Raw genomic sequence first — 21318 nt, forward strand, 5'->3', positions numbered from 1 at the left:
TTTCTTTCCTATTTTATCTCAAGTAACACATCTTTGTTATTTCTTTATAAATACCTTCATACTAAAGAAGAATACGTATACGAAGATAAGTTGTATGTGCGTGAATTAGGTAAAATTGAAGACAGAGCGGCATGGCTACTAGAATGATGAATGTGAACGCAGTACTAGTCGCCATCACCCTGGCTCTGCTAACTTGCGCGCCTCGGTGCATTTACTCGGACGACCAGCGGCTCCTGGTGAACATGACTCTGGTCCGGAATGCTTCGGCTCTCGAAGCTTTTTGCTTGGATGGGAGTTTGCCTGCGTATCACCTGCACAGAGGAGTCGGGGGTGGAGCAAGAAACTGGCTTTTACAGTTTGAGGGTGGAGGGTGGTGCAATAGCAAAAAATCATGCTTGGACAGAGCCAACACCCGTAGAGGATCAACACTCTACATGAGCAAGTGGGAGGTCTTCTCTGGAATTCTAAGCAATAATGCATCTCTAAATCCAGATTTTTACAATTGGAACCGTGTGAAGCTTAGATATTGTGATGGAGCTTCATTTGCTGGAGATGCAGTATATAAAAACGGGACGTCGTTGCTCTATTTCAAAGGGCAAAAGATTTGGGAAGCAATCATTCTTGATCTTCTGCCAAAAGGTTTAGGACAGGCAAGAAAGGCTCTGCTATCAGGTTCTTCTGCTGGGGGTTTATCATCCTTTTTGCATTGTAACAACTTCACTAAATATTTACCAAGCACTGCCAGTGTGAAATGCTTGAGCGATGCCGGATTCTTTCTTGACGAAAGAGATATAAGTTCTAACCACACCATGAGGTCTTTCGTGAAAGATGTTGTTTTTCTACACGGGGTAGAGAAGAATCTGGATGAGAACTGCACCGCCAGCTCCCTTAATTTTCCCGAGCTGTGTTTCTTCCCACAGTACGCAATGAAGTTCATTACACCACCTTTTTTCATATTGAACTCAGCTTATGATGTTTACCAGTTCCATCATATATTGGTGCCGCCTTCAGCTGATCCACAAGGCCACTGGAATCGTTGCAAACTGAATCCGGCAGCGTGCAATCCTCAACAGTTAAATGCATTGCAAGAATTCAGGCGTAGCATGATTGTTGCTATGGGATTGTCCTACAAATATTCGAGACGAGGAGGCTTCTTCATTAATTCATGCTTTGCTCACGGCCAAAGTGAGTCTCAAGACACGTGGTTTGCTGCAGACTCTCCAAGGGTTCACAATAGGACCATTGCAGAAGCAGTAGGTGATTGGTACTTCAACAGAAGGGCAACAAGGGAAATTGACTGCCCATATCCTTGTGTCGCTACCTGCCATAACCTTATACCATAAACTCAAGCCCTTACAAGATTCGAGAAGCTATCCAACATTTTCAAGGAGACAAATTTCTCTGGAAGCTTCACAAGGAAGAAGCAAGAGTACAAATATACAACACAATACAAAGTGATACACAGCTTACTACAAAGAAGGAAAACAAAAGCAAAAATCTTAGTGGAGTGTATATATATCGTTTTTTTAATTAAAGAAACGTATTTTTTTATTTTGGAGAAAGACAATCAGGTTTTTCTCTTTACAACAACTTCCAAGTGCTTTTCTAATAATACGAATTCTTAATAAAAATTTCAACTTCCACCAATAACGCTTATAACAAGAAGTACTTCCTACGTAAGCATTCCTATTTTCCATCTAAATAGGCCAAAAAGATTGTTGTGTAGTAAACAAGGGCACTTCAAGTAACTAGTGACCGGCGCTGGCAACAAGTCAAAGGTTTGATCTCTTTCAATGCAATTATTAATTTTTTTTTTTTACAAAAATCCAAGGGCCAAGAAGCGCCATGATTAAATAGACAATACATACAACCCTAGAGTCACTTTCCTTGTACTACAAACTTGGTAATCCAATGATTCATGCGCCCTATGTTGCTCCATCTACACGAAGGCCAATCCCAAATAATTACTCTCCCTTATCCCATCTAACTCTGCAAATTGAAAACTAATTAGTGATTAACTGAAGAAGGAAATGAAGCAATTTAGAAAACAAAACCAGAAAATCAGTGTTAGAAAATAAACAGCTAAGTAAGGGTGGCAATGGCATTTTGCCAAACATCTAGTCCACCAAATGACACTGCAGTTTTCTTATGGCATAATAATATTCTTCTGTCTTACCTTTGGAGGGGGTTCCTCAACTTTAGATTGCTCACCTGACAATTCAATGAAAGAATCAGCAATTATGAATTAAATTCATGAACTCATAACAAATCTAATCTGTTCAAATACAAAGCAAGGACAAAAAATTGTTTAAGGCAGAGAACATAATCCGACGGAGAAGTATTTCTTAAAGTACAAGCCAAAAAAAAAAAAAAGAATGTTACAGTGTCAATTTAGATATATATATCCAGAAATTCTTAATAGACAGATAATACAGATGAGTCTCAGCCCGGGGGAAAACTCAGCTTATCAATTCAGATCACATTGTCAAGAGAAGGCACTAGTAAACCCAATCTGACATTTTCAACATGTGCAACTTTAAACTCGACATTGATGGAAGTCTCATACTTTAGACACAGTTTCAAAGCAGTTCCTAAATTCTACCATGGTATGAAGTGCACAACAAGCTAACATCTTCGATTTCACCCGAAGGAAAGACCTACGCTACGATCAGGAGATTTTGTCCCACTATCATGAGCTCTACTTTCTACGGAGATATGCATGATGTGCCATATCAATGATAATTAAATTTGGATAACTGAACTCTCACATCACATTTCACAAAATTTTGTAAACTTGCATAAATATCCTTGTTATATGAGGAGGTGCAACTAAACCAAAGTTAAGCTAAAATCCATATCTAGTAGCTCAATTATAAATCTACAACACCCATAATTGAAAATATATCATCAAGTTGACACAAGATTCAAGACAATGCAGAAGGAAAGAAAATTATTCATAAAATTACCTCCTTCCTCTGGCAGATCTGAGGTCCACAATGTGAGATTATCCTTCAGAAGTTGCATAATAAGGGTGCTGTCCTTGTAGGATTCTTCATTGAGGCTGTCAAGTTCAGCAATTGCCTCATCAAATGCCTGCTTAGCTAAATGACAGGCCCTGCATGATGCAAAATTGCAAAATGAGACATAAAAGTGGTGACTCACTACAGTAAGAGTAAGCATTACGGAAAGTACAAATAACGGGAACGGGGAAGAGAGAGAGAGAGAGAGAGAGAGAGAGAGAGAGAGAGAGAGAGAGCAAACCTCTCAGGGGAGTTGAGAATTTCATAGTAAAAAACAGAGAAGTTTAGAGCCAGGCCAAGTCTAATTGGATGGGTTGTGGGCAACTCAGAGTCAGCAGTATCGTTGGCAACCTACCGCGCATATGTCAGTTTCATTACAATCTCATTCTTAATATCAGAATAAACAAGATAGAGAAAGAAAAAGAAAAGAAAAAAAGGAAAGTGAAAACATGATAGAGAAAAGGGCCTCCAGCAAGGAAGTTGAATACCTCATAGGCTTTAAGCGATTGATCAGCCGCTTCTTTACGATCATCACCAGCTTTAAATTCAGCCAAATATCGATAGTAATCTCCTTTCCTGTCACGGGGAACAAGAAGGATCACAACTCAAACCTCTCTCTCTTTCACACATAACATCAACTTGCATGGTAACAAGGTATGTCAAAAGGAATGGGCTTTGAAGTGAAGATCCCTCCTAACCTAACACACACAAAAAGTCATCAAAAGTAAGAAATTCATAACCAAATAGAAGCACCGAAAGCAAATACCCCTGTTTTATGATATCCACTAGGGTGAAAAATAAGTTGAATAAGAAAAAAGCAATCATGGTCTTTTTGGCTGTATGAACTATGTAAAAATAATTCTACTCTCTCTCTAAGCTGAAGAAAATATGCTATCAGCTTTCATAACTTCTTAAGCTTTTAAAGTTTCAACAGAAGAGGAACGGAAAAGTAGCTCTCACATCTTCTGGTAAAAAACAGTAGATTCCCCTGTTGATGCAGATGGAAGGAGGTGGTAATCAATAACTGTTAAAATGTCATGGCAAATTTTTGCAAGCTCATCTTCAACCCTCTGCCTGTACTCCTATATCCTCATAGCATTCTGTTCACTTCCCTTGACCTCCTCCTTTTGTTCAACGGAAGACAATATCCGCCATGACGCCCTTCTCGCCCCAATGACATTCTTATACCCAACAGACACCAAGTTCCGCTCCTCCACAGTCAGTTCCACATCCAACTTGGAAACTTTCTTCATTGCTTCAACCATCTCTGAAACAAGAAAACAAGAAAATTGATGCATTACACATATATGCAATTGATTGTGGGCTAATATCCTAAACAATACATAAGCTGTCAACTTTATACCAAGTGATAAGAGTTCCATCTTGACTTCAACTAATTAAACACATAGTAGAAATGAAACCACCAATGCAAAAACTATTTGCACCGCAAACGACTTCAAAACTCAAAGCAGCAGCAACATTTCAGAAAGTTATTGCAAGAATGATAAGACTAATACTAAGGCTCGTTTTGGGATTGCTTATCCTGGAAGTATTTCTGCTCATAAGCACTTTTAATCTTGAATTTTCATAAAAAATTCAATTGCTTTCTGGAAAAGCACTTGGGAGTGCCAGAAGCACATAGCAAGTGCTTCTCCAGAAAGCGCTTCTATGACCCAGAAGCGCTTCTAATCTTTTCTGCCAAATACTGTCAAAAGTATTTTTAGTTGTCAGAAAGCGCTTTTAACCATTCCAGAAGCAGTCCCAAACAGGCCCTTATATTCAAATTGAGATCCATTTAAATGCTAAACAAATTTAAAATAAACCCTTTCCATTAATTCTCAGATAATTACATATGCCACACAAACCAAATAAGTGGTTTCTCATTGAGTCTCAAAATGAACAGGTGAAGAATTGGGATTTGCTTGTAAGGTGACATATTTCACAATCATTCTTGTTTCACATAATCATGCTTGTAAACAACTGGGATTTTTTGGCTGTTGCTGGGAACACCTAATCATTTATTAGTATATCACTTTTTTTCATTTCCTCCCCTTTCAATAGGATCGATCACCATCAATCAAAATAAAGAGAAAAACAATCCAATATTACAACATTTAATCCATACATCTGCTAACTCATAAATCGCTCTTTGGTGCATGAAATATTAAAAATGAATTCCCCAACACTAAGTACAACTTGCCCAAAATTAATAATATTATATGTACAAAGCCAAAAAGATGATATTATTATTATTACTGTTCTTATAAGACACATAAATTATTAGAAATGGGAAACAAAGTAGTGAAAGAATGGAGGTCCATGCAAGAAGAGCATACCATCATATCTCTCGGCTTGCTCAGCAAGCTTCGCCAGGTAAACATGTTTCTTTCTCTCAATGTCCATAGCTTCTTCTCTCTCTCTCTCTCTCTCTCTCTCTCTGTGTTCTGTCTAGAAGTTGGTTTTGGCAACTTGGAAACTGGTATTGATATGCTCTGTTCTGAGAAGGAGGGTCCAAGCGACCGTTGGATATGATTAGTGGAGGTTACAGGGAGTAGGATCAATGGTGTGAAATGGGTATGGAATTTGTGAAGATGGAATTAGGTCCGAACGAGGATCACATGGGTTAACGTGGTTGGGTGCGATGTTGACCGGGACGACAACAACTGAATCACTCATGGTTGTTTGATTGAGAGAGAGGTTCAGACTGAGATTGGTGAGTGGTGCATTACAAGTCTGTAAGTGGGCTCCACTTTGTATGGTTACAACTTACATGTCGTCAACTTCCTTGCAATCTTCAATTACGTTTTTTTTTCTTTCTAATACAAGTGATATTGCAAGAGACAGAAATCCAACCTATGAATTTTGAGTGCAAGAATAAATACTTTTAATAATTTATTTAAATTTTTTTAAAAGCATAACTTTTAACATTAACTTTTGTATTTCGAACTTGAGATTATTAATTTGTAAGTTAATGTATTTTTTAATTAGGCTAGACTCTGTTAATTGAGTATATTTAGTTTGTTGTAAATAGATAAAGTCCAAAATTGATGCAATAAGTTTGTGGTATAGCATTACTTTTTAGAGTTGTTTTTAACAAGCGATATTAAAAAAGGGTGACATTAAAACATAAAATATCGGACTGTCTACTCCTTTCTTTTTCTAAAGTTAGCTATTAAACTTTTGAGCTTCAAAAAACACTCGTATCATTAGTTTCATATTCAATGTCCACTTTCTTCAAGGAGATTACGAATTCAAATCTCAAAAAAGATAATTGTTGGAAAAGAAAACAGGCTCAGCCCAGCCACCAGGCCCAACCTTAGCTACGCCCTCCCTTCCAAACGGAACCCGCTAAAAGAAAACCTTTCGCACTACTCAACCATACTCGCTCATCGGTGAGGGCACATTTTCCCGCCATAAATTCCCCCCCCCCAAAAAAAAGAAAGGGGGGCAGTAAGGGGATTAGGGTTTTAGATTGAAGAAAGAATTCCCCAAATTTTCTCGATCATGTCACAACCGGTTGATGACCTGTCTCAATTCGATATCTCCAAAGAGGTAAGCACACAAATCCCAAACTCTCAATCTCAATCTCAGCCTCAGAGACAAAGATTTCTGCAAAAAGCTTCAATCTTTGGTTGTGGGTTTTTTTTCTTTCTCAGGAAAAGGACAAGCTTGTAGCAGAAGTAATCCGCTACGTGCTGTTCAAGACGCACCACAACTCGGGCTGTCCAATAAAGAGGGAAGAGCTCACTCAGCTGCTCACCAAAAACTATCGTCAGCGAAATCTTCCCACGCTCGTCATCAACGAGGCTATACAGAAGCTTTCCACCATCTTTGGCTACGAAATGAGGGAGCTTCAAAGGTCTCGTCCCTCTTCCACTAATCAGGGACGCTTTTCCCAACAGAGTAAGATTCTTATTAATTAAGCTCGAAGTTGTGATTTTTTTCGTGTTACCTATTATTTTCCGCAAAATAATTGATGGTTGTGATTTACCAATCTCGGTTGTGTACTCTATGTATGTGGGATCCATGTGGGATACCATATGAGCCAATGTTGGCCAAAGTAATATATAATGGACGATTTGGGTGATATGGTCCCTTTTGTGCAACCTCAATTTTGAATTGTGCATAGTGTACAGTCCACATCATTCAGTGGTAACTTTGAGGGTTGGGGTTTTGACGAGTTTTTTTAACACGTTATTCAGGTGTTGCAGAGGCAAAATCCTATGTCATTTTGAGTAAACTTCCTTCGGATGTGTATAAGAAGTATGTTGAGGATGATCGTACGGCTCCTCTCACTGGTTTCACTTTTGTCGTACTAAGTATTGTACATATTTCTGGTGGTAAAACCACTGAAGGTATGACTGCATCATGGTTCGTTTTATAATTATATGCTTACAACTTAGTAGAATAGGAAGATTTGCCAGGATAGTTGGGATAATAGTTTGGTCGGAAAACTACTTATTTGTTAGGGAAATTCTTTGATGAACTGCATACTGGGCCATACTACATCTTTTCATATAATGATTTTGTCTAGCAAAATGTGACAGATCAAACATCATCTTCTGTTGTCTTAAAAATTGCTAAAAATCAATGAGGAAATTGTTCCCTTTTTTGTTAAATTGTGTCATATTGTGAGAGAACCTACTTTTATTCTCTTGCTGGAACTGCAGAGGATCTTTGGCGTCATTTGAGACGGATGGGATTGGATGAAAAAAATGAAAGCCATCCAGTCCTAGGAAACATAAAACAAGCACTGGAGACACTTGTCCAGCAAAGGTTCGACCTGTCTACTATGGATAATTAATTTGCAGTTTCGTTTGAATGTCACGATATTATTGATGTAGGTATCTATCTTAAGTACTCTTTATTTTAGATATTTGCAGAAAGACAAAGTAAGTGGACCTGAAGGCCATACTTTGTTCTATGAGCTTGCTGAGAGAGCTTTAGATGCGCCAGTTAGTGACAGCATTAAAGCGTACATAGCACAGGTATCATTTAAAGATACATAATGTTTCTATAATTTGTTAATCATTATGTATCTTGTGTAGCTGTAAGTAAGTTCTATTTGAAGTGTGTAGATATCTCATCTCAAACAAGGCAATAGATATTTTTTGGAAAATTTATGTATTCCAACTTGCACTATTGTCAAATTGATGAACTCAATTGGGCTCTTTGCGTGAATTCATAAGGTTATTGAAGGTACAAATCTTTGGTGTCTCCACTCAACTAATTGAAATTATGAACACTGAGAAAAAAAACTTGAAAGTTTGTGCAAGGCAGTGCTGTAGAGGGAGATGTGAAATCAGCAATCTAGATTAATGAAGATGGTAAAAGAAAATAAAACAAGGAGCCAACATTAAGGAAAGTTGACAATGTGCACATTGGTTCACTATCCTTGAGTTCAACGGGTTTTATTAGAGTTGACTGCGGCCAGTACATAAAGGAAATAGACAGGAGTGAAAAATAAAATGCAAGAAGATTTGTGTTCTTGGTGTAGCTGCCTATCTTCTAGGATATGGAGATTAAAGTGGAACTATGGTGGATATTGATATAGGTGAGGAAGTGGTCTGAGAATAGGAATAAGTTATACAAACTGTTTGATGTAGGACAATGAGGGAATGCTAATTATTATTTTGAGGATATATGATTGCTGTAAACTTTTGGGAGTAAAGAACAACACAAAATATAAGGAACTAGAAGAGATTACAAGAAGATGGTATAATGTACATGAATCACACTCGTAGCTTTCTAGGAATTACTCCTGAAGGCCTCAGCCAGAGAGAAGATGCATTTGCTACTAGAACATTTTGTAAGTTCATCCATACACCGAAAGAAAAGAGTGCAACCCTATGATATAAGCATAAAAGGGCACCAGCAAAAGATATTAAAGACCAACTTCTGGGTGCATCAGAAGAAAAACATTGAAAAGGAACTCTTGGGTTGCTGTTGCACAGCTGCAGTACAGTGCACATAAGAACAGTATAATGGACCCAACCAAATTAAGTAAGGTCCCAAACAGGAAACCCCGACATCATCGAGCATATGTCATATTATGGTTTTTCCCATAGAGCCTTCGTTTTCATGCCTTTGGTGGATCCTTTTGAAGGATGCTGCCACTTATCTCCATCACTGTTAGATTGCTCTAATAAATTAGCTTGGGAGAAGTCTTACTCTATGGCAAGTGAAATTTGTTTGCTTAGATTTTTTCACCCAAAAAAAAAAGGGTCTTGATTATGCAATGTTCTGCATTTGTTTGTATGTCATTCTAAAGGAACATTTTGCCCTGGCAGATTGTAAATAAAGAAGTTGGCACGGCAGATGCAGATGACTAGTGACATTCCCAACCCCGATCTGGATGTATGGAGTTATAGTTTGATGGTTCCATTTTGCTCGATATGGCTTTTTCTCTAATCTCTAAGCGAAGCTGATAATGTCAAGAAATGCCTTCAGTTGGCTCCTTGTAGGATCTGATAGGGCAGCAGCTTACATAACCCATGCTACCTTCATTTTGTTAATCTATTTCTATTTTTATTTTTTGTACTCCAACGGGTCCTTCATGTCAGCATTTAGGTACATCCATTGTCAGGGAATTGAAAAGATGAAGTCAAGAGCTTGAGCGAGTTGTGCATTCATTCTTTTAATTAAGGCGAGAGTTGAACTTTTGAGGAGAGAAAAAGAAAAGAGAGAAAAACTTTTGCTGAACTTAAATATGAAACACTCAACATCAAACCCATAAGCCACCGAGAAGAAGACATCATCCCGCGGAACGGACCCTAGTTTCACTTGAATCCGACCAGAAGATATTTATATGATTATGTGTCAGAATTTGACAGAAGGAAATGATGAATGCTTTTTAGCTTTTGCTAATAATGGAGTCTGGGTTCATAAATTGCATGTGATTTCTGAATGCTGCCAGTGCCACCCCTGAGCTAATCATATAATTGATGCGCTGCCAACTATTCTGAGTAGTTTCTATAATTTAGTTCTGAAGCAATTTGAGTGGACAATGAAATTTCATGGAGGATGCTATTTTGTAGACCGATGAGAATATAACTTCCAATTAATCCCAACACAATCAAGACCAATAATCCATTACAGGGTCACAACACAGGATTTCCATCTCCATTAGGAATGATCAGAAATTTCTAAGCTAAAAGCCACAGCCAATCGTTTGACAAACAGTGAACATAAGCACATTTGAGTGGCACATGAAACGGTTGCTAATATTATTAAACCTATTCAAAAATTGCTGTCCAAATTCAGCAATTTGAATGATAAACATATTGTAACCTATAAAGCATATAGACAAGCAAGGACTGAACCGCTACAGCAACAAGATACAACGACATGTTTCACCTCTGTCGCATGACACCCTAATCAAGGGTGTTGAGATGATTACCGAAAGTTTCTGGCACAACACATTCTGCAGCCTCGCCGTTCATAGGATCATCAAAACCAGTTCAGATAACCGTCAACGGTATTCAGTCACTGCTGTAACCCCTGCTGGTGCTCGCATCCCCAATGGAAACTGTGGCAAGTGACTTGGAAGCCCAAACCCTGGCATTCATTGCTCCTTCCTGCAAATTACTCCTCTTGCAAGGCTCTTTAAGAGAATTAAATAACTGTACTGCTCGCTTCAGAAAGGCCAACGGGTGCTCCAACAAGCTCCCCAATCTCATGTTTCGGATATTCCGTCTCCATGCGCTTTGAGCAAATGAAAGTAGAGTAGGGAAAAAGAAGTAAAGCAATCTCAGAAGCACAAAAGCAGAGGCCAGAGCTAAATATGTTTCTTGCCGAAGCATGTTCTCTGGAGATCTAGCCCATGAAAAAGGGCAGCTTTCTTGCTCAGTGCTTTCATGCTTCTCATGATTTAGTGGGTATCCGATCTTTTCCAGGGACAATTGGTCCAGCGATACAGTCTTGATGCCTACACCCATTTACTATGGTCAGTAAATATTCATTCCACAGGAAAAACAGTTTTTCATAATAAAAATACAAAGAGAAAGATTGAGAAAACATGATTTTGGATGCTGACACAAAATACCAGAAAAGAGACCAACACGTTATGCAATACTAAAGATGGTTCTCATAAAGTTCAAAATATAAACATACAACAGAGAAAATCCTTACCAGTAATATCACTGTAGAAAGCAATAAGAGAACCAGGAGTCCGGGAGCCTTGATACCGCACACGCATAGTAGAATTCAAAATGAAAATAGTAGGAAATCCATGAACTCCATACTTAGAGAGTATACTGCAAAGAATTAATCAGTTAAGTTCTCCATTGCTAGTAACAAAACGTTCGCAATATATACAATATCTATATCATATAGATATTTACAAACCTTGGCCTGATAGCAGATTCTTCAAATGCAAAATGCGGGATGGATGGATACAAAGAAGCTAGGATGGAAAACGTTGGTTTAAACATCCTCGAGAAAGGGCACCATGATGCATAGAATAGCACTGCCACATATTCATGAGTATTCTTGTGAACCATATTTAATGCCCTTTGTAATGAAACCTCATCTCCCTTCAAAGTAACAATACATAATAAAATTAGAACAACAAATATATAAACGTGAAAAACAATTTCAAAGTTCACAGCCCAAAAAAAAGAATAAAGAAATATAGTTCGAAATGCTAAGTTAAAAGTGCTTACTGAGTCATCTCAGCACTAGATTAATCCAAGGAATTAAGATAAAAAAAGAAATGGCAGGACACTTATGCATTGCAGATTCATTCTACTATGGAATCAATACAGATTCTATTAACTCGGCCCTAAAGATAAGTTTTACAAAAAGACTTCAAGGCACTAAACTAAATGTGATAATTAAAGCATTTATAGGAGAAAATGGTTGCGGGATTCTGGTCATCAAGTGACTGTTTTAGAGATATGTATTGTTCTTGTTTGTCCAAGTAAATAATCAGAAGCCACCAAAGCATTTTCAATACAAAATTTAGCAAAACTCAAAAACCTGCAATAATCCTCTTGGAAACAGCAATCTTTGAATGAACCCATCTCAGATAGTGGCAGGCAGCTCTGTTGGAGCATTATTTAAGGAATGGGTACGCCCCATTTAATCTTTTACAATGACGATACAACCCTAATCGCAAGGTCAATGCACACACTGAAAAGCCTAACTTCTATAAAAGTTCAAATAAATAAAAATAATAATAGCAAACCCAGATACATACCAACAATATAATTCTCAATAAATTTAACATTAAAAAAATAAAAAATTAACTCTTTGTATAAACCACCAAAACATAAATTTCAATAAATTAAAAGCAAAAAACAAACAAGGGGAAAAGATTCGTACCACGATAACACCGATGGAATCAACGGATCTGGCACCGCCGTTAGCGGGACAACTGGAATACCGGAAGCCAAAGATCGCATCGCTAACGGACTCCGTCGGGCAAGAGGTGGGTTCTGCGGCAGAAATTAGCCGGACCCATAATAACAATATCACGATCCCAGTTTGCCAAACTCTAATCCCCATTTAAGATTCAACCCAGCCCAAACGCCAAAACGAAAAATCAAAAAAGAAAAAAGAAAAATAATAGAAACAAAGAAGCTAAAAAACGGAGCTGCTCTGCAACAGCGCAACGGCGACTGAGGAAGAGAGAGGGGGCGCAGGGAAGAAAGCCCGGCGCATTTTGGCGTCGAGGCTTGCTTGATAAGTGGATTGGATTGGATTAAGATTAGATTATTGCTAATGGAGAAAAATCGGTTTTTCTTTTTTTTCTTTTTTGGATTTGTGGAAGGGGGGGTTTTTTGGTTTTGGTTATGGGGTGGAGAGGAAAGGGAGCCGAGGACCGAGACTTGGAGATATCGGTGAGTTCTTGGGTCGCACTCGTGTCTCTGTATTTGCAACTCGTTTATCAACTGGTCTTCCTTCCACGCCCATCTTATTAAAAATTATATACTTTTTTAAATATATATAATTGTATTTTAATTTCTTTTAGGGGAATCAAAAAACTCTTTTTTCCATGATGATGAGATGTTTTTTTTATTCAAGAAAAAGAAATTTGTATTTAAAATTCTCTTGGGGGAATCAAAAAATTGTTTTTTCTATGATGACTTAATTATTTTCTTAGAAAAATGGCATACATATATTTTTTATTATGAATAAAAGGTTTTCTCTATGGTGCCGAAACGTGTTACTTGAGGATATATTTGGTCTAAATAAATAAAAGGTTTTTTTAGTTGAGATTTTTTTTTTCCCGAGAAAAAGTCCGATATAATTATGTAAGGATTAATTGGGGTTTTAAGAAGATTTTATTTTAATAAAACTAAATTTGAAGTGTTGTTAATAAAATGGTTGCTAACAAAGCACTTCACGCGGAGACATCGCTGGCTGTATCAATGTTGGTGATAACGTAAACTAGTATTTCTTTTTTGCTTTTTCTTTTTTCTTTTTGCTTTGTCTTTTTTTGGTACGTGACTAATAAGAAATCAGAAGTACATATGAGAAAATCATGGCAGCCTCTCGTTGGCTCAACTTTGAGGCAATTGCCGTGCATCTACACATTTGAAGAAAACACAGAATTAACAAATTTAAAACTTGGAAACGACAAACCACATGAATCAAATTTAAAAGGAGAAAAAATTGATGAGATAAGAGAGCAAATTCCTAAAAGAAAAAACGTCTAATTTCTATTATTTTTTTGGATTATTTTTTTAAACAAAAATCATCAGCCAAAACAATGCAGTATACGAAGGCTGATATCGTAATCTATGTACTTCAACAAAATTACAGCAATCAGGATTCAGGAACTGACAAGACCACCATGCATTTTTAACCAACCATCAAAACATTCTTCAAAATGGGCGTCAGGGTCACCATGCATTTAGCACAGAATTGAAGTCACAAAACGCAAACCTTTGCTCCTATCAACACCGTCGCCGCCTCTTCTTCTTCGATTGCTACCCGTGCAGCAAACAGATCCATAAATTGAAAGAAAGGCTGTGCCATGCCTGTCATAAAGCACAAAATGAAAACCATTCTTATTTACTGGCATCCCATGCCCCGAATGCTTTCCAATGCACCAGTTTTGTTTCGAGAAAAGTACACGGGTTTGTGGTTTTGCATAAGCACAAATGAAAAAAAAAAAAAAAACATATGGATATGGAACCCTATCATGAATGCCCTGAAAAAGGGAAAAAGGCAAAATTGCAATAACACATTACAACTTACTTGCATTAGTCATAGCTTCAATGTTTGTCATTTGGCCAAGTACAAGATTGGATTGGTAAAACAAATGACATTATGCAAGCAACTGACAGTAACAATTTGTTTTGAGAGGCTTATATTCGGAGCAAAAAAATGTTATCCAAGCTGTCATGCACAAGTCAGTCCAGAACCCTAATTGGACATTCAGTTTCTTTCTTGTGAGGAGGACATGAAAAAGGTCCTCCACCAGAAAGGAAAAGGAAAAGGCCTAAATCAATGTCAATTATGAAACAGTCATTTAGACCCGAAGGGAGACAAAGTTAAAAATAAATGTGCTGCAGCAAGTAAACCTCTGGCAAGAATTGGCATAGAGCTCCATACCAGAACCACAAAATCTGCCTCTTGTATAACAACATACATCTATCAACGAACTAACGTGGTCTTCTAAACAGTTCCATCAATGCCTGGAAGATATATAAGATATCAGAATAATCCACAATCATTCTCATAGTCATTATCTACATAATAGCATAATGGAACAATCCCAAACTAGTTCAGAAATATAGGAAGGGGACAACTAGTTTGGGGTCTAGTGGTATTTCTCTTCCCACAATGTTGGAAAAGGTCTCAAGCTAAAATTCACTCTCACCCATTGATAAAAAAGAAAGTAGGAAAGATATTAAAAAAAAAGATAATTGGCCTATATACGGGTGTACTGGCCCAGCTTATATCAGACATTCATTAAACTCAACATTCAGAACAAAGCTTCCTCTAAATGGCTTGCAAATATGAGGTATGAGCAGTAAAATGCATATACGGGTGCTCCAAGAGCCTTGTGATATTTATTTATACCATATTTTTGCTCACATAAGTTAAAGGCCAAAAAAGTTGTTGAATTTTTTTTTTTTTAACCAAAGCATCCATTTAGTGGTTCGATATGATAGTTACCTTGAACAAAATTCTAGTTCCTGCTAGGATGATGGGTATATAACAAGCAAATCCTCATTGGGAGCAACGGCACGAATGGATGACTACAAATAATTGAATTGACTTGAGAACTTGGCCTGGCAGGCTGCACACATCAAACCCACAGAACCAGTTTGTGCCCCAGCTTCATAAACCTCATGATAAAACTCATTTCCGCACCAGACACAGATGTTAGTCTCAGGCCTGTTTGCTATATTTGGCATTGAAGGCAGGGATTCCTTTTCAAGCCAAGCAGATGAACTGAAACCTTGTTCCATCTCTCCATCATATGACAACACTTTTGATTCCTTGGAATGGGAGCTTGCTTGCGCTGTCTGGATATTATACTCCAATTTCTCTATTCTACCTGGTTTCAGTCCTTCCAAACCTGATAAGTTGTCAAACTTTTCATTTACACTTAAAGCTCCATCTGCACCCTGTTCGTTGAAAGAAAATGTAGTATAAAAATACTTCTATTAAAAGACAAGAGATCAGATTCTTTGCAGTTTTAATTGTACAGAAAAATTGAAATAAAATATAAAATTGTGCATAAATATGAAAAAGTTGAATAGTATATTCCAATAACTGGAGCAGGGACACATAACACAGCCCCCTTACACAGATTCTATATGTACAGCATACCTTCCCTGATAACATATCAAAGTTCGGATGGCAGCCAGATGATTGCACAAGTTCAGATGATGTATCAGCGAGTCCACTCTGCTGGACATTTTGCTCATCAATTCTCCACATCAGCTCAGCCATGACATCCCCACTAGGTTGGGAATGATTTAGAAAACCAGTCATGGGATCATTGTTTCTAGAGCTCTCTGCATTCTCTGTATTAGGCTGCTCCCACATTATGCTGCTATAAACCCTGTTTAGACTATTTTCAAAACCAGGGGTTTGCTCACTACCATTTGGGCATATTAAACCATTAACAGAACCTGTAATCAGCTTATCCTCCAACACTGAGCTATTATTTCCAGTGGAAAATGTTTGGCTATTCTCTGAACGAACAAGGGAAGGTCGTCCTGAACTTCTTTCATGCCCGGTGCTTTTCACAGAATTGGCACCTGGTCCACCATGACTGCTGTCAAAAGCAAGCAATACCGCATTGTTCCAAGATCTTTTAACCTCCTCCTTTTTCAATTCTTCCATTGAGCTTGAGGATGTGTTATTCACATTGTTTACTAGAGCATAGCTGCTTGCACTGCCAGATGGACAAACCATACCAGTTTTAGCAGAACCTATGTCCTGTTTAACAAATGGAGTAGACACATTTCTTGGAAAACTCTTTTCCTGACAAAGTTCATCCAGTGAGCAAGTAGGATTCTTTGCATTACTTAAAGTGATACAACTTTTTCCATCCTGAGCTGGAACATTTGAACATTTTCCAGTAGTTATAACATGCTCACTGATCTCCATCGCATCCACATCTGGCATAGCATGGCCGCTGCCAAAACTGATAGTCTTGTCATCATTCCCAGATATATCAATATCATCACACTTAGGCTCATAAGATGTGCGGAATGATTCGCTATAGAAATTATTTCTGACATCACATGTTTTCTCATCACTAGACGTACTACATAAACCTCTTTCCCGCCGAGACTCTACCAAAATTGAAGGAACAAGCGAGCAGGCTTCAGAAGTGCTTTGCTTCTTGACATTAGTACAAACATCCTCAGGGCCAAAGTGACTCTCATTAATACCAGATATAGACCTGCCATTCCCAAAATCATCCGCATCATCAATTTTGGTATTTTCTACTGTGCTACTTAATTGGTTATTGTCAATATTCTCAGTCCTACGTTCTTTTCCCATACCATTTAAAGCAGTATCAGTGTCCACTTTGGTAACATCAACTGAATTCACAGAAGCCTTGAAACCATCATTTATTCCATCAGGAAAGCAGTCAAAAACATTTGTTTCACCACAGCTAAGACCACCATCAGTAGCCTCATCCGCCTTCGTCAACTTATCATTTGTCAAATTAAATGCACTACCCTGCTCAAAGAACCCCAGATCTTTTCCACTTTTGTTAGCCTTCATGGCTTGTTCCTCACAAGACAATGAAATAGATTCACGCTTGTATGTTCCAAGACAATTTTCGATATCTTTGTTTACTTTGGCGCAAGGAAAATCAGAACTCAAATCATAATTGGCTACTGCATCCAAAGTTGCTTCCCTGTCTATCTGAACTGATTCATGAATCTTCAAGGACGTCTGCAGAACACCAGTTTTTATAGGGTCAAATTTCTTAGGCATACCCATTATCTCTCCTGCTTGAATTTCCCGTGAATTTTCTGTATGCAAGAAGGTTGCCTGCTTCTCATGACCAGTTACAGAAGAAATAGGCATTAGTGAGCAGGTAGCAAGCTCATCAGCTTTGCTCTCATCTTCAAAGGTAATATTAGTATCCTGTTGGATTCCCTGAATCAATAACATGAATGAAACAAAAAACCAACAAAACCAACAACAAAAAACATTAACAAAAAGATGGTGTACAGTAACTTACATCTCCAGAAACCAATTCATTAGAAAGTGGAATGTTGCCATCCGTATGACCAGGTTTTGACGTGTTTCTGACTCCAAAATAAGAGAGCAAATACGAAGAAACTTCCTTGCACGACACAAACTGCTGCCCATTAGGGCTGAATAATACCAAATAAGGGAAACTAGTATAAGAACCACACAACAATTCAACTTAAATTTGCAGGAATGGTATCAAATAATATTAACAGTAGGTTCACATCCCTCTGGCCACTATATGCTAAAAAAATCACGAAGTAAGCAATCCCAAAATAGTTCTTGATATTTTTTTGCTATGAGATACTTAATGCAATTATAAAGAACAAAATAATTCCGAGAATGACAAGTACAGACAAAATTGAACAAACTCTCCCACCTATCACCCAAAAAAGATAACAAATAAAAGGAATCAAACCTAACAACATCTAAAGATCAGTTTACTCTAGAGTTATGCAGACCCTAAAATTAACAAACAGAAGCAAAGGTGAGTTTATTACAAAAGAGTAACCCGTCCTCATGTTTGAGAAATTTTCTTTCTTTCCATTATTCAGGCAAATGAATTTCAACTTATATGACCCGAAAAAATATTGTCAAACAGTGAGATTATCACAGTTGTATACAAATGAGCAATTAACTCTCATAATGTCAACTCAATACAACAGTTGCATACAAACAACACACACAGACACGAGCATTGACAATGAGAAGTACCTTATGTATCGTCTACAGAAGAGACAAACATGGCCTCCATTTCTCTTGAGAGAGAGCATAACCTTCCACTGCCTCGGCAACGCATCAAGGAGCTCACTCGCCTGCACAATCTTCCTCTTCTTCCTCGCACTCGACCATCCTCCCTCCAACCCTCCCAGAAACCCTAGCAACTGCGCTTCCGTCTCCAACCCATCAGTCCTCCTCCTCAACGCCTCGCCAAATGAATCGTCCGCATTCCCCAACGCAGCCAAATCCAATACGACGCCGTTTTCGTTCACCATCACCATCTCCGCCTCCTCCACCTTCACTCTCTCTTCCGTGACACTCGATTCCTTGACGTTCGATTTTCTCTCACGCTCAGACACCGAAACCACTCGGTTCTCGTCTTTGCGCGGCCGGCCTCGCTTCCGCTTGCCGTCACTGCTCTGAACGACAATGCCGGGTGTCGTGTCGCCACCGCCATGCCTTTCAATCGAAACGTCAGCTTTCACCATCGGATAAGCCATAACGGCATTGGCATCTTTACGTGGACGGCCTCGCTTCCGCTTCATACCGACATCGGCGCTGAGGCCGACGAGGGCGTTTTGCACGGAGGGTCCGGGAATGGAGTCGTCTTGTGCGAGGTGGACGGGGACAGAGACGAGTACGTCGTCGTTTTCGGCTTTCTCGGAGGAGGGGAAGAGTTGTTTCAAGAGAGAGATAATCTGGCGGGTTTCTGGGTCTCGGGATTGGGAATGGGAAAAGGGGGTGGGTTGAGATTTGGGGTTGGGGATTGGGAATTGGGAGTTGCGTGGAGCGAGGCGGAGGCGCGAGTAGGTCTGCTTGCGACTGCCGGCGGATTCGTTGAAGACGGAACGATCAATCTTGGGAATCAAAACGTCGTCGTCGAACCGGCGGGTGGGATTGGATAGGGAGGAGGAGGAAGTAAGGGAGAGGGAGTAAAGATCGGATTGGGAGAGGAGGCGGAGGTCGATGAGCGGGAGGGAGTCGAGGTGGAGGTGATTGGGGTTAGGGTCAGGGTTGTGGTGGTCGACGACGGTGGCGGAGGCCATGGCATTGAAGAGTGAGCAACAGAGAGAGATTGGAGAGAGATTTGGGGGAGAAGAAACCAAAGGGGAAGATGGTGATGTAGACGACGAGCCGTTTCGGGACTCCTGTTGTGATTGAATGCTGCGCAGTGTAGTTTGGCCTTCTGTGGGAGCAGACTAAGTTGCTGACACGTGTATTAATGAATCATGTGGCAACAGTGATGATCTGAGTTTTGGTGAAGTTCCACTTTAACCTCTCTATTTTTATTTATTACAACTTAACCGTTGTAATTTTCAAATTGTTACAATTTAAGAACAATGACTCAACTGTTCCACCTTTTTAACGGAATTACACAACAATAATCTTCTAAATGGCACGGGTGCAAGCGGGTGGACACATTGCCTTAACTAACTTTATGTATACGTTGTTCGTGTTCCATATAGCAAGCTGCAAGAAAAGGCAAAGGAAATGCAAGATGATAAGGTTCATTTAGGAATTTTGTTAGGATCCAATGTCCCCTCGTTGGAAAAATAGCTTGTGTTGGAATGATATATGAGGTTTTGAGCACCCTTTGCTTATGAGCCGGTAGTAAAACACATTCTTATTAGACGAGGATTTCAAGGTGTTGTTACATCACAAGACTCGTAAATAAGTGATTGTTTATGGAGGAGTGTTAAGAAGACCTAATTGTCAGTAATTATAGAATCACAAAGAGAGCGAAGTGTTTTCATTTGGGGCTTTCAGTTTTGATGCTCCTTCCCCTGCTTTCAGAGCAGCACCTTGTTGCTGGGCCTTCCAAAGCTCCATTTTGATTGGGCTTTGGCCCCATTTAACTCAAAAGTTCATCAAAAGTTTTTTTAAGGATGAAAAAGGTACACTGCAACATTATCAAGCACACACACCTATAAAATTCAAAAGGCCAAATACTTTTGTTGCTTAAAAGTTATAACTGTAAATTAAAGTAGTTTAGATTATCATTTGTATAAAAATAAAGTTATTATATATATATATATTTTGGATTTTAATTTATAAATAAAAAGAAAATGAGTCGAGTAATGTTCAATCCGAAAACATGACAACATCACGACTCACTTTTCACTTACTACTATGTTACTAATTGATATAAAGTAGTAGCAAGTAAGTTAGGTAGATAACCCCATCAGCCATTATTACTGGGCAATATATTTGATTTTTGGAGATGTGATGGCTGTAGCAATTACAACCAAGAAAATGAGAAAATGCTGTAACAATTACATGGTAGCTTGAGAGTAGTGGCATGCTTCATGTGCCTGTCATGGTCATGAAAACTCAGTTTCAATAAGCTCACACGATCATAAGATCTTAACCCAATTGATAAATATTATAAACTCCGAAATGAAGGTAGCTAGACAAATAATAATGAAATTAATTGAGGGTTATTAAGAGAGACAGTTGCTTCTCAGGGTGGGTGGGTGTCACTAAGCATAAAAAATTAAATTAAACTCAGAATCATAGAATTAATGCAGGCAGTTAGTTTGTAGGTAAGATATAGAAAATGAAATTTACTTGTTTTTTTTCAGACATCTTCTAAAATGGGAAAGAAACTTTGCAAATCTTCTGTCTGCCACCACAGAGAAAAGGCAGGCCCATGATTTAATTTGCAGGGTGCACGCGCTGGAGCTTCATCACTGAGAAAGTTCTTTAGCTCTGAATGTATGACTCTTAGTTTCTCTTCCGCCGCCTGAACGACTGATATTAGCAAAATCTAATTTCGAGTGGATCAAATAAGAAGGACAATGATGGTGGAACACGTAAAGGATGACCGAAGGCGGTGAATAATGTTCACACAAAAGGAATCAACGGACTTGCACGGTGGTGCGTACGAACCCGCATTTTG

General features: G+C 38.6%; 5 protein-coding genes across 10 annotated transcripts; 2 read left to right on the forward strand and 3 right to left on the reverse strand.

The window, feature by feature from the left end:
- The first annotated feature begins 83 nt into the window (after window positions 1-83).
- LOC117613990 (pectin acetylesterase 9-like) lies at window positions 84-1625 on the forward strand. The gene has a single exon (XM_034342657.1). The coding sequence runs from the start codon at window positions 132-134 to the stop codon at window positions 1341-1343; it is 1212 nt and encodes a 403-aa protein (XP_034198548.1). The 5' UTR covers window positions 84-131; the 3' UTR covers window positions 1344-1625.
- Window positions 1626-1647: 22 nt separating this feature from the next.
- On the reverse strand, window positions 1648-5576 carry LOC117613993 (14-3-3 protein 7). The gene is given in 7 exon segments (XM_034342660.1): window positions 1648-1989; window positions 2177-2211; window positions 2967-3115; window positions 3262-3371; window positions 3509-3596; window positions 3981-4287; window positions 5357-5576. Coding segments are annotated over 7 exon segments (762 nt in total). The 5' UTR covers window positions 5424-5576; the 3' UTR covers window positions 1648-1983.
- A 594-nt stretch (window positions 5577-6170) lies between these two features.
- LOC117613994 (non-structural maintenance of chromosomes element 3 homolog) lies at window positions 6171-9909 on the forward strand. 2 transcript variants are annotated; one of them, XM_034342661.1, is made up of 6 exons: window positions 6171-6572; window positions 6677-6923; window positions 7223-7375; window positions 7691-7796; window positions 7894-8008; window positions 9311-9909. In XM_034342661.1, the coding sequence occupies exons 1-6, from the start codon at window positions 6525-6527 to the stop codon at window positions 9350-9352; spliced, it is 711 nt and encodes a 236-aa protein (XP_034198552.1). In that variant the 5' UTR covers window positions 6171-6524; the 3' UTR covers window positions 9353-9909. The 2 variants fall into 2 exon arrangements, 1 of the variants encoding a protein (XP_034198552.1); XR_004583822.1 differs by having other exon boundaries at window positions 6238-6572; window positions 7904-8008.
- Window positions 9910-10060: 151 nt separating this feature from the next.
- Window positions 10061-12929, reverse strand: LOC117613992 (5'-adenylylsulfate reductase-like 4). Its single transcript, XM_034342659.1, has 4 exons — window positions 12345-12929; window positions 11367-11554; window positions 11151-11275; window positions 10061-10947 (listed from the first exon to the last, which is right to left on the reverse strand). The coding sequence occupies exons 1-4, from the start codon at window positions 12525-12527 to the stop codon at window positions 10502-10504; spliced, it is 942 nt and encodes a 313-aa protein (XP_034198550.1). The 5' UTR covers window positions 12528-12929; the 3' UTR covers window positions 10061-10501.
- Window positions 12930-13662: 733 nt separating this feature from the next.
- Window positions 13663-19534, reverse strand: LOC117633263. Of its 5 annotated transcripts, none has more exons than XM_034367003.1 (6): window positions 18414-19534; window positions 17689-17824; window positions 15810-17603; window positions 15150-15604; window positions 14583-14665; window positions 13663-14005 (listed from the first exon to the last, which is right to left on the reverse strand). In XM_034367003.1, the coding sequence occupies exons 1-4, from the start codon at window positions 19463-19465 to the stop codon at window positions 15233-15235; spliced, it is 3354 nt and encodes a 1117-aa protein (XP_034222894.1). In that variant the 5' UTR covers window positions 19466-19534; the 3' UTR covers window positions 13663-14005; window positions 14583-14665; window positions 15150-15232. The 5 variants fall into 5 exon arrangements, with proteins under 5 accessions (XP_034222894.1, XP_034222890.1, XP_034222901.1 ...); XM_034366999.1 differs by having other exon boundaries at window positions 14226-14665; XM_034367010.1 differs by lacking the exon at window positions 14583-14665.
- Window positions 19535-21318: the final 1784 nt, after the last annotated feature.

Source organism: Prunus dulcis, chromosome 1, assembly GCF_902201215.1.
Source record: "Prunus dulcis chromosome 1, ALMONDv2, whole genome shotgun sequence".
Classification (NCBI taxonomy): Eukaryota; Viridiplantae; Streptophyta; class Magnoliopsida; order Rosales; family Rosaceae; genus Prunus; species Prunus dulcis.